Source organism: Hetaerina americana, unplaced genomic scaffold (genome assembly GCF_022747635.1).
Source record: "Hetaerina americana unplaced genomic scaffold, ioHetAmer1.1.p SCAF_8, whole genome shotgun sequence".
Taxonomy (NCBI): Eukaryota; Metazoa; Arthropoda; class Insecta; order Odonata; family Calopterygidae; genus Hetaerina; species Hetaerina americana.
In genome coordinates, this window is record NW_027287427.1 from 42,720,631 (window position 1) to 42,734,604 (window position 13,974).

A 13,974-nucleotide genomic window follows, 5' to 3' on the forward strand; every position below is an offset into this window, starting at 1 on the left:
ATGATCGGAAATGTAAAATGTAACGTAAAAAGAGGACAAACGAAGAAGCACCAGGCATAATGTGGAGGAGAGATGATTGCTGGGATAAACTCGAAGAATTGAGGATAAATTGATGCAGGAGATACTGATAGGGAATAGGATACTGAAGACGGTAATAGAGGAGAGAGTGCTAGAAGAGTGAGTTAGAGGGAGGAATAGAATGCACATTTTGGATGAAATTAAGGAAGGTACAGATAATGCAGAGTAAAATAACGAGGTATGTAGTTATACTTGTATGTAGTTCAGGGTTTTAGAATGTGTCCGTAATGTTAATTTTTAGGTGTTAAAAGTACGGTGATGTGTAGTGCCAGGGTCCATTCAAAACCTATACTAATCCGGTAGAGTAGTGCCAATAATAATACAAAAATTTCTAGGAGAAAATAATTTCTAGGATAAAAAAATTTCTACAACTTCTAGGAGAAAATATATCCGTTATGGGTATTAGGATAAACCGAACAACTTTCTACGTCGACGGATTTACTGCCGTCCTGTGTTGTACTAAGCTCTTTGCCGGACAGTCTTACTAGCCTGCTTCAAACTAAACGCCAACATCTTTGTTCATAAGATAATTGCTCAGGGACCCACATCGCATGCTAACAATTGGCTCTAAAGTTAAAGTTGAATACATCCCCATGACCTATATGATAGCCTACTCCCTACTCTGAGTACCCGGGTCAAATTCTTGAATTAGGAAGATATCTTAATGGCTCGTTTAATCATTACAACACCCGTTGTCCATATTCTTAATGGCAATCGGGAAGTGAAAATGCGTCGGTGGAATTCAGAACCAAATCCTGCGGCCATCTGTGAAGCAAATGTGCGCATTGTTCAGTGGAACATTCCCTCTCCCTGTGGGTTCGTTTAAATTGCTTAACCACCGAAAGAAAATACAAAAAAAGAATACCAGCCGTCCCCATACATGCTATATGGCACGCGCGTGCTTATTCGAACGTTTGTGGGCTACGCGTGGCAGCGTACGCACGCGACAGCCTTTAAATCAATGTCGACGTGAAGCAAAGACGTCTTGCTGATGCCGATACTTCCCCATTATCTCCCCGCCCCCCACGGGGCCTTCGGATCTGAAAAAGCACCGTCGTCGTCCTTGGTCTACCGTCCATCGTCGCCTTATTGGAAGCGAGGGACTCAGGGGAGGTACAGCCGTCGGCCAACTTTTCTCCTCCTTCGGCACCAGCCTCTCGGCGTCGTGCTCAATCTCCGCCTGCCACACTGCCGCGACGGATCGGTCAGGCCTGCCGTTCGGTAATTAGCGCAGGATACAAAAAAATAATCGTTGAGTGTACATAGTGTCTTCATCGAGGGGCAGGCTGCAGTGGAGCCTTAGACAGCGCGGTGAAATAGTCCGTTCGAAATACAACCCTTTACCTCAAAAGAGTTTAAAAAAAAGGATTCGGAGCCGGTAATCACTCCGATTCTCGCGGCTATAACACTTCCTCATATCAGTATTAATATCCCGTACCCACGGAAGGACTGAGCAGAGTTCGGGATATTATAATTACCAAAGATAAGTGTGGTGCCAAGTCAACGACAGACGGCCGGAGTGAAGAAACAATTCAATCTAGAAAACACAAACGCACGACTCTACAGGCTTATAAAACGAAGAAGTAGGGTCAGGGTACACCTCCAGGGGCTACTGGAGGGAATCCCCGCGGGACAGAGGACGGGAGTGGTATCCGTAAAGCGGCGTCGCGCCCAGCCATGCCGCCGACCGCCCCCGAGCTCCTGCTGCTGATCCTCGTTGCGGTGGCGGGCGGGGGACCATGGGGCGCGGCGGTAGCGTCCGCTGCGACGAAGGTCCCCGGGCCCACCTCCCCGGCCCCGTCCCTCCCACCGGCGCCACCACCTTTCGCACTCCCAGGCGGCCTGCAGACCTCTGCCCTCCTCTCATTCTTCGCACCTGTCTCCCCCAAAGTTCACAACGAAGAGTGCCGCAACGACAGCCGGAGGTACCTCCAGGAATTGCAGAACCTCACATTGTGGGCGGCGCAGAGTGAGTCTAGGAGATTCCAACGTCCGAATGGCGGCGAACATTCCGTTCATGACGGCGTTCTGTATACCCTTTTCGTACTTGATTATTTTTCATTTGGCGGATGGTAGAGAGTAGCTTCAGGTCCTCAGAAATAGATCGTAATTTATTTATTTATGTATTATTAATCCAAAAACAGCCAGTTTTTGACCTTGACATAGATTTTTTAAACTTGAAGTTAACGACAAAGACAATTGCAAACACCCAAACCCTATGTGGAGAAAAACCCACCCAGTAGGAATCGAACCTCTGGGTTGGCAGGCGGAGACTAGCTCGCTGCTACGAGGGTCGGTGAAAAGTAATTAAGTATCCTAAACGCTAATATAAAGGGGTCAGAACAATATAGTTTCAGGAATGCTGCTTCCTTTCACCACAAAATAAAAACTAGGAGGGGGCAGCTGCACCCCCTCCTACCCTCTTTTCTCGGATCTCTGGGTGCCTCGGATCGACATTTTATCCAAAGGAGAGGTTCACTTCAAGGAAGTTGTCCTACATGAAAAATAAAGAAACTGAAATATTAACTATGTTATCAATGTTCAAATATGGAGAATCCATATCTCAAATTGAAAAAGTAAATGCATAAATTATTAATAAAAGTTAACAGAATCAGATGAGGCTTCGTGGAAGTATTTGATATTAATTATGAAAATACGAGGCTTAATTCGAAACTTAGTAATGATCGTAGCTTTGTTTGACATCGAAGCGACGAGTTTCACTGCAATTAACATATTTACGAGGAAAATCTTACGCAGCAAATTAATGATGGAAAAAAGTATTAACTAAGATCTTTATCATGAATTTTTTCTCTAGTTTTACGCAGAGTTGGCATCAAACGTAGATGAATAGTGAGGAAATATGAAAACGCTACCGATAACAAGTAGGCTTTAAATCTAAAAACTAACACAATCATGCAGCCCGCTAAGAACTTACCACAAATTAGCCCCTTGTACAGCACAACTTATCTAAAACTACATTTTGAAATAAAATAAATTATTCTTCGACTCTAAGTACTCTCTACATTCCTTGATGGCATAAATACCTTTCTTACCCATTATCTCACGAACACAATATCATCCGCTCTATCACGGCATTCAAAATCCCACTACCTCTTAATATCATATAAATGCAATTTTCCCATCCTCTTCTAAAATCCATCAACAAATTCTTCTTTTCCCCTACCACGTTCAATAATTCTTCATTTGTCTCCCTAACTGTACAGCCTATTTTATCTGATCACCTCCATATTCACACCTCAAATGTAACCAGTGCCGGCTCGTAATATCTCTTTTACTTCTTCAAGATCAACGTAAAGGCAGCCAAGATTGTTATTTTTTTTACCACAAACAAAACAATTACACGATCAATAATAAACGCCCTTCATCATCCGAGGTTTTCCAAGTTGGGGGGAAACCCGCTTCGTCGGGAATCGTAACCTTAACCTCTGGCTTTGCAGGCGAGGATTGCCCACGATAAAATTAGTCTTTCTTCAGAGTTTCGGAACAGTGAAATGTTTCGGAATCATAAAACGCTACGCTCAATATCAAAGTTTTTTCTCATGTCGGTACTCAAAATACCCGTTATCATTTCCATATCTTCGTCACTGCTTCTTTCGCTGGAAAAAAGCTCACCTCCGTATACCTATACTGGTATATCCACTTTCATTTATAATAAAGTCCAAGTAAGGAAAACGTCCTTACCGCTCTAATAGTTTAGTCTAGTATACTTCAACGTTTAAATTGTCATTCCTGATTTTGAAGAGCGTAATCCCCTACTTTCATTTCCTTAAGATTAATAAATTTGTTTAATTTAAGGTTTGTTTCTTTGAAAAAATGAATATTTCATGTACTGGAAGAGTATTTATTATTTCAATTTTTAATACAGACTTTGTTAAACCATTGAAAACCATGGAATTGAAAATATGCTTGTAACTCTTCCCTGATTTACGATACCTTTCACACTAATGCTGCATCCATATCTTTCTTAAAATCCCGGCCACTTCTAATAGAAGATAGCAACACAGAAGTTGCATTAAATGACTCTTCTTTTGATGAGATAATGATAATTGAAAATTTTTGTTTCTTACCAGTTATTTCAGTGTTCACAATCATAAATATTGCATTCATGCATGGAATTTATGATTAGCAACTTGAGATTATTTCTTCAATCGTCCAAAACTTCATATACCCTGTAAGACACAACGTCCGGCAGGCAATTCACGCCCCGAAAGTGAGGGATAGCGGGTAGGAGAGAGGGTTAGAGGTTTGAAAACGGAGGGGGTTTTGCGAGGAGATTAAATTGATTCTTATATAAAATTGATTAAGAACTTAGCCGACTGAAATTTTTACCATTAAGAAGGCTTTAAGTTATACCCACGTATTTTGTTCACGTGAAAAAAGAATATCAACTTTCTATATTTTGGCAACTATTTATCCATATCTAAAACCGTGATACAGTTTTAAAAAATAAGTGAAACCACGATTGATTAGTTTCAATTCAGAAAGAACTGACGCGCTCTTGATAAAGTTTATAAAAAATATAGTTTTCTATCTTATAGAAGTACTTCCCCATCAATGACTACCGCTCAGGACTTGATCGGTCATAAGCAAAGAATCATTGCTATTCAGCTTGCATCTCTATTTAAATAATTGATGCCTCCTTAAAATCTTAAACCTCCATTTACAAGTTGATTCATCCCTAAATCTTCTCTCAAGATATCCGGAATGTGTTACGGAATTTGCAGGAGGGATGAGGGAGGGATAAAACGTGAGAATTTAATCCTTACTTTTGAAGTACTTTTTGACTTGAAGTAGTTACTTTAGTTGAGGTGGTAGCACTTACAAATTTCTAGTAATTATTTTTTATTTGACGTAATGAAGCTGATAAAAAAGAGAGTGTTGATATTCACTAAATATGCCTCGGACTTTTTTTCCTTCTCATATTCAAAGTTATTTTGTACCTTCCTCAGTTAAACTTTTAAAATATTTATCGAATGCACAGGGGTTCTTTAAAATTAGAGACACAAGAATGAATGCTTATTTTTTTAACTGTATGTTTCTAACATTTTTGAGGGAGGGATTTGGTTGAACGACTTTGTCAGATCAGTAGAGGGGGGAAAATGATTACTTAGGAAATTATCAGTTTGGGATCAGAAAGGGAAGAGGCACGAGGGATGCCATAGCAGTTATGAGGTTATTAATAGAGAGAAATATAGAATCCTACCATCTTGTATTCGTTTTTTTTTAGATTTAGAGGAGTTTGTCATAGCAAATTGGGTAGAATTAATGAACAAGTTAGAGATTGGAGTAGATTGGGGGATAGGCGACTTGTCCGCAACCTGCACATGTCTCTAACTACTCAGGTGAGTGTGGCGGTCGGAAAATCTGTTTGGGCAGGGATAGGAAGGTCCAGAATTCCCTTAACCCTCGTACCTTTCAACGTATGATTACGCGGAGGAAATAGTAAAAGATACATGGGAAGAGCTGCAGATTCCTATACCTTATAGTATTATGCCTATGTTCAGGGTTTTGAATGAGGGACTATTTAAAACCAAATTGTTAGCTCATACTTTGCCTGCGGAATTAAAATTAAACATCCTTCAGGACCATATTCTGAGGAGTTCATTTATACTAATTTCGGCGTACAGTAATACAGATGCTTAAGAACAGTAAAATGTCAAGATGGCAATAACTATTTTAAAGGCTTAATTGGAAATTTTCTAAACTCTTCAAGAAGATTCAAGGCGATCTGTAGGTTAATAAGTTATGAGAAAATTGTTACCTAGGATTACTAGAATATCTGAAATGGGACATCCGCCCATCACGAAACGAGGAAGCGAGGTTAAAAATAAACAATTCAAGAAAGTTACTGAGTGTTTGAGTGGACTCGACACGAGGTGAATTTTTTAGACGTTATACTAACTTCGCAGATTAAACCACCAAGATATAATACACTCTCATTATTCGAGCCAACGGGTATCTGGGAACTAAAGTATAACCACATTCGCGAATAGTTCAAAAATAAGGAAAATCGTTGCTGAATTTACATTCACGGAGAAGTCTTTAATATAAAAAAAAACAATACTGATTTACGACTTAGAATTAGATACCTGCGACTCAGGGGTTAACACAAAAAATATAAATGAAATTAAAAAAAAATTAAATGTGCCAAAATACTTTGTTTAATCATTAATGAGAATTATTTCATGAGTAGATTAATTTAAAATTTGTTTTCCGTTAGAAATTCACTGCACACATTCATGTTCAATAATTTCTGCGATCGCGAACAATTGACTTCCAGATATTTACTTAAGATTAACAACAGAAGTAAAGACTACTTTTCATCTCGCACAGTTATCGATTGGAATATACTTAAGTTTATTGGAACAAGACTAAGCTGAAAACTATTTTCTTATGATAGAGGTGTCATTTGCCATTCCTTTCTTGAACACTTAATGATTTTTAAAGTACGTGGCAGTCCAGTGGATAGGGTACTGGACTACTGAACACATGGCCCAGGTTTGATTCCGTGTCCGACTGACGCCTTTGGCATCCTCAAAGGAGTCTTGCGGAGAGATCTTTCGGGTACTAAACCTTCCTGCAGGACCGCAGGTGGCACAGGTGAAGGAACTGCCCCCAACCATGTTGTATGATTCTCACACGTGGTATAAGATTTTCTACTCGTATATTAAGTAAGCTCTACCATCACACCATTCTTCGGGATTATTACTTCGGTGGTAGCCCGCGCAATTTTAAACTACAAAAATACAGTTTCCTAAGTTTAATAAGGAACGGCTGGTTTCCAATTTCTGTCACACGTCCGAGGCAGGACGTAGGTTATGATTTGAACAGTTTGGTAGCAGATGGCAACACACCGTGTCACAATAGACCATGCTACCATTATTTCCAGGCAAAGAATTAAATTATCATGAAATTAATTTATTTTCCTGGCGTAATACGCAACGAGTGTAGGTTTCCTAATCTACTGCTACGAGGCAGATGGCAACGTGCAAGTTGTTTGCGAAACTCTCTCCAATAATATATATAAACAATTTTTATTGCTCTGGGAGCAAAGTCCCTTGGAGCAAAGTCCCTTATCTCCAATGAGATAAGTTAAGTGAAATAAGTCTTCCAGAATGGAAAAAGACCCGTGGGAGGAAGGTATTTTCTTGCCCTGTTGCACCTTTGACATACTAACGTGCCATATAGACATATATAGATACGATATATAGACAGGACTCTTCACAAAAAGTGTACTTAAAAAAAAGACTACAACGCTGATAGAGTTAAAACCTATTTTCCGTCGCAAAATTCTCGATCACAACAAATTCAAGAATTATAAAAAATCCAACAATTTCGATTAAAAGGACCTCTTTTCATCCCCTATTCCTTTCGTGATAACCTAGAAATTCAAGCACCTCACAGTTACGTAATGTAATTATTTTGTCCTGACAAGCGCCACCGAATACCGTCAATGCTGCTACCGGGGAATGCAGGTTTCTCCGATTAATATGGTACCCACCCATTGCGTTATCGAACACGGCTAGATTTAATAAAATTGCTTATTTTTGGATTTGGGACCAACAGTTGTGTTCGAAAGCTCAAAAGTCACTCGACCTCCACCCCTATCAAATGCAGGGAAACCGTGAGCAGCTTAAATATGGAGCAATAAAGTTATTAAGGTTCTCGCATCGCTTAAAATTGTCTCACAACTTAACAAGAAATATAAAACGCTATTCTTCAATGGGACTTGTGTCACATCCCTCCTATCTACCTGGAATTCTTCGCGTTCCCAAAAACACGTTTTTGAACGGTAGGTGCAAATGTGACTTTAGTATCGCACCCCAAGTTGATTTGGCAAGACTTGACCTCATTACAAAACGGGTTTGGGGCACGGAAACCGAAAACACAGCCAATCGACCTAGAGAAAATGCTGATCGCGAGATTAAGGATGATGCCTTAAACATACTCTCCCTGGCTGGGGAAGAGCTCGGATATCCTTGGGTTTAACCCCGGGCGTCTCCGGCATCGCCATGGCGATGCTGAGATGGTGTTCGGAACCGGTCCACCTCGTTCTTGAAAGCTTACGGCGCGACCAACGATGGGAAACGTACAAAAAATAGAGAGGAAGGATGAGAGTTAAAGAGCCACCCCTTCGTCTGCTTTTTAAAAGATTCTCTTCGATAATAAACAATCTTCAGTAACTTACGAGTCGTTCGTACTTACCAGAGTATAATTGCTTTCTTATACGCCTGATTCCCCTCGAATTCCTGTCGCTAACCTTCACAGCACAACAAGAAGCGACTTTATTAGAATACCTGCATGGAAATTAGGACTACGTATTCATATTACACACACTAGATTCGACACGCTCAACACAGTCTCAGACGCAGAGCATGCGAGGCAATCAGCGCTGACGGTGCAGCTTGTGAACAAACTAGACAGCGATCATTTTCAATCATACCCCAAAGAATTAGAGACGGACGGGAACAGTATGATTGTCACTGGGTTAAATATACATTGTGGCTGCTCTCAGATTAGCGGGACAGAAATGTGGAGACCCAACTTATGGGAGCAATATTTGTTGCCGTAAATTTCAAATGTGAACCAAAGCAATGTATTCGTGAAGAGTTGGGGCAAGGTTACAGCTCTAATTTGAAGAATACCTGTATATATTATATATATATATATATATATATATATATATATATATATATATATATATATATATATATATATATGTATATGTGTGTGTGTGTGTGACCTTGGCTTATTTACCCACAGTTTGGGTGGGATTCATGTCTGACAGTGAAATAGTATGTTCTTTTGACCAAGCAAACCAAATTATTCCGTCCGAAGGTTGGTTTGATAGGAGAGGGTCGAGCTCACCCAATAAATACCATACTAAGCCCAATGGCGTGTTAAATTCACTCTTGGGGGGACGTCGGCCAGCTCCTTTCCCTGTGCCACCTGTGGTTTTCCAAGAATCTTGGTACCCGTAATATTTCTGGAAAAAGAGCATTTCACTCTAAAACACTTACACCATACAGGAAGCCAGCATAAAAAACTAAATTCGTTGACCCTTTCAAATAAGTCCCAGGGAAACACATTGTGAAATTAGCGGAAAGACAAATAAAAAGTTATCATTCATAAAACGGATACCTGGAAAATGTCATGAAAGAGTCAAGGAGAGATTTGTTATTTTACGTTAGTTAGGCCCCACCTAGGGGATGCTGAGGGTGTATGGCATCCACTCGAGGTAGGCTTAATTTCGGAATTAGATCGAGTACAATATAGGGCAGCTAGGCTGGTGAAAAGTTGTTATGAACAAGGCAGCAGTGTCACGACATTATTGGAAGACTTAGGATGGGAGTTACAAGTTGATCGTAGGTTGAAATACAGATTATATTTACTGCGTAGACTTGGGGCAGATTACTTATCTGAGGATGTCAAAGATATATTACAGGCCTACACTGACTACGGTAGATCAGATCACGAACGTAACATCAGGGAGATAGATAGTAGAACGGATAGATTTAAAATGTCGTTTTTTCCTCGTTCCATCAGAGATCAAAATAGATATGTCCGCAGGTGTGAAGGAGATAATTAGTATTGGTAGAGTATACATTTTGGCTTTATCCTACATGCTTTTTAAATAGACGCATCTTTTTAACACTCCTCCCGCATGATTTGAATATACTCGTATGTATCCTGATAGTGAATATTCTTGAACTTATCAGTTTGATCATGCAATGGATGAAGGGTAATCACACGAAAGAAGTTTTTTTGTTTAGAGGTGTCATGATTGTGATTGTGCATGCATGGCAAGTGACCTAACACCCCCGCCACAGGCTCTTACGGAGGCTTGCGGGGTGTTATGCAGATGTAGATGAATATCGCACAGCTTACGTGTAGCTGAGGATGTCCATAGCCATCAACCGGAATCGAACCTAGGCCTTCCAGTCAGTAGCTCAACTCCCTACCCATTAGGCTATCACCCCCTCTCTTTTAACTAACGCATTAAAAAAACCCATCTTCATTTTGCACGACAAGAGTACTCTTCTAAAACGGTTGTCAAGTAAAACGGCGATGAAGAGTGGAACTCAACAGAATTCAGAGGATTTCGAGTTTTTTTTGTACCAAGTATCAATCAAGAACGCTTATGGTGCAAATTAACAACATAAAGAAAATAAGGAAGACCATCGAGAGTGATGGCAGGTGATGATCGCCCACGTAGTGTTTTCAATACCGCGAAATTGATAAGTGTGTGGTGAGGAGCCAATTAATTAACAGCCATGAGTCTGCAGCTAGGTTTTATAAATGAAAATTCTTTTGGGCGATTGGGAATTCTTTATCGTAGACATGGTACCCGAAAATTAACAAGACTTGATTAAATCTGGGGGATATTGCTTGGGACATCACTCGCCCCAAGCTACGCTGGGAGTGTCCAGAAGCGTCACGCCTGTTTCAACTCAAAATTACCCTTGTACACCATACTTATTTGTGAGCAGAGGAGCAGATTCGAAGGGTAGAAGAAAGTAGGAATGGGCAGCATGTTATCCATCACTTCGACTAACTGATGGAGGAACATTTTTAATGGAATCATTTTTGCTGCAAAAAGAATATTCTGGCAACAAAGGTGATGGTCTCTAATTTCGCAGTTCAACGCGGAAATTTGATGAGTAATCCCAAGTAAAGGTATGGTCCTTTTATCACTTAAAAATCTTCGTGGGCAGTACCATATAGGATGGAGTAAGGTTACCATTCGCCGAAAATAAGGGGAAATTTCTTTCGACAACGCCACCCTGATTGTGAGAGTTGCGATCAAGGCGAGCAACACGAGGATCTCAGACTGACTCGTCACTAACCTCGCTTGCCCGGCGAGAGCTGAATTGGTCGCCATGTAACAAGTAGCATTTGGACCGCGAAACTTTCCAGAGGTCATGGGCGCGTCGATTTGGAGTTTAAAAATCAGCCAAAATTATTTTCGAGGACACATCGATGAAGTAATCAGGCCGCATCGCGGCAATCGGGAAGACATGAGGATACATAACATAGTGGAAATCCGTTATGGAACTTTCCGATGTCTATGTTTCGAGCGGAAAGGGCTGTTGTCAAAGATTGCACCACAATTTTCTAGATCTTTTCCAATGAGCATACAATTGACTACTCAAAAATTCGAAAATATTTATCTACATTTCAAACTATATCTGTCGTACGAAAAATTAAGGGATATACGCCATGAGTAACCCACGAAAGGGAAAATTACAAAGGAAGAATGAGCTGCTGGAAGAATTTTTTTATATACCTGCAAGCCACCACTAGGGTGCGTGTCAGGGGCTTAATACACACCAAAATAATTTTATCTGAACATGACTCTACCGCGGTCGAACAATGTTATTACGGTCCCCTATCGTTCGTAGAAAAATGCCATCTTAAATCTATCTGTTAACCACTTAATTTCTCTAACTTTATTGCCATGATCTCTCCTACCATAGGACGACGGGGGTAATATTACATTTTCAACGTCACCGCGAAAGAGACGCCCTTCCAATTAAGGCAAGAGCTTCAATGTAATATAACCTTCGCCCCGTGAATGTTTTCCAACCTAGCTAATATTTTGGATACGCCACTAAGTTTATCATAACAACGTTTTAAAAAACTAGCTCCTCTACGATGCATGCGATCCAATTAGGCAATTAATCCAACTTCGTGAGGATCCTATATAATAAATGAGGCCTGTCCAACGACAGATGAAATTTCTCTTTGACCTTTTCATTACATTTACCCAGTACTCTTCTAGTATATCCCAATCTTTTGTTAGCTAGTCCACATATTCTCATATCACCCAGGAGATATCGTGAGTGAGGGTAACTCCTAGGTATTTAATTGAGTCTACACATTCCATTTTGGTGCTCCCAATGCAGAAGGCGTTTGGGTGGGAATTGCTCTTTTTCCAAAAATTCATGACTACGCATTTTTTTAAGTTTAATTCGATTGCCAAGTGAGGTAACAGCGTTGTGCCAAAAATATTCAACCCCGGATATTTTTATCTATCTTATATGCGTCTAGCTTTGCGAGTAGTTTACTATGAGATACTTTGTCGAATACTTTCTTAAAATCAAGAAAATCGCGCGAAGTAAGAATATCATGAACAAAAAGCTCAAGTTGTGTCTCGCGGTATCTACCTTTTCGGAAACCGTGCTGATGTTTTGTTAATAACTTATGATTATCGAGGTGTTTCACGATCGAACTAGCAATTATATGTTCCATAACCTTGAAATAAGTCGATGTGAGGGAAATAGGTTAGTAATTGCACGGTTCCTCCTTGTCTTTGTTTATAAATACTGGTGTCACATCAGCCGTTTCCCAATCTCTGGGAACCTTGTGATCTGCCCGCGATTGCTATTTCAAGATACGCCGCAATTTCCGAAGCTAGATCCTTAAATATACGGGCGGGTATTTTATCGGACCCGGAGGATTTATTAGGCTTGATATTTTTCATCAATCGTTCTGTTCTATTATATGAGATTTCAATTTTGGGCATCGGTTTACCGGCACGATTTGGTAAGCTATCGGAAATATTCTGTGAGATATTGGTGAAGACGCTTTGAAAGAAGTAATTTAATAAGTTAGCCTTATCCAAACTGCTGGTTACTCTTTCGCCTGTATCAGTTTTGAGTGAATTAACAGTTGATTTATATCCCTGAATTTCTCTGACGCATGACCAAAATACTTTCGGATTCTCTTTCAAATTTTCTGCTAATCTTTTCCTTTTGAATTCACTTTCACGCTTTCCGAAATTCATTCTTTGGATTCGCCCTGGTTGTCTAATAATTATAAGTGATCTCATTCTTTATGTCTCTAAAGATATCTTTTCAAATATTTTTCATCTTAGCGTGACATAGCCTTTGACGTCGTAATGTCTTTCTAACATCCGCGTTGTACCATCTAGGTTCCGTGTTATCTTTTATAAATTTACTGGGAATGAACTTTTTGACTGCTGAGTGATCGCGTGATCTCAAGGAAGTGATTCCACGTATCCTCAGTATCTCGTTGATTACTATATTTCTTAAATCTAGAAAATTTATCTGTAACACACACTTTAGGCAATTGAAGTGCCAATCCACGGTTGCCAATGGGCGCAAATATTATACTGTTAATTTCTGAGTTCATTGAACTGTATGGACTCCGAGGAAAAATCAGCGCAAATAATGAGAATTCAACAAAAAAAATTGTTTTGCACGAATAGACACAAGGTTAACGGGACAGCGATTAAAGAAAAGTATGGTGTTTTCGATGTAAATTCTAAGAATCACATTTTAGCGTAAATTTAGAAGAAAAAGATTGAATATAAAGGGAAGAACTGTATTCACCGTGAGTTTACGTTGTTTGAGTCTTTTTAGAATCTGAAATAACTGATAAAACCAAGCAAATGATAAACCATTGTTTTTCTCGTGTACAAGGGTAGTGTATACACATTCTCGTTTCTTTCACATGCTTGCCTAGTTTCATCTAAGTCTTAACACATCGTTAATTCGTTGAAAATGTCCAGAGAACTAGAGAGATACCAGTTAAAAAAATACACTGTAATTAGACATTCACTAAGACGGCGTCACTAATTCGCAGCTTAACGAAAGGAGAGATTGATAAGGGGAAGACGGGCTAAGAAACAAGAGGGGTACGTGTAATGTCGCGGCTTAATTAGGTCACCGATAAGAATAAATAAAGTAACAATGATGTGTGTGTTATTTTTTCTTCAAGGATTACGAGATGGCGTTCGACAAAGTACATTTATTGGGCACAACTGAAGAACACATGTATTACAGAATGAAATGGAAGGCTAGATGACTTATTTTAACTCTACATACTATCTCTCAGCCTACGAGGGGGGCC

General features: G+C 39.8%; 1 protein-coding gene across 1 annotated transcript in view; it reads left to right on the forward strand.

The window, feature by feature from the left end:
• Nucleotides 1-1,755: 1,755 nt before the first annotated feature.
• Nucleotides 1,756-13,974, forward strand: part of LOC139698001 (nose resistant to fluoxetine protein 6-like) — a 46,021-nt gene continuing 33,802 nt past the window's right edge. The window contains exon 1 of the mRNA XM_071596856.1: nucleotides 1,756-2,047. Coding sequence (XP_071452957.1) covers nucleotides 1,756-2,047 — 292 coding nt within the window. The remainder of the gene's footprint in view (nucleotides 2,048-13,974) is intronic.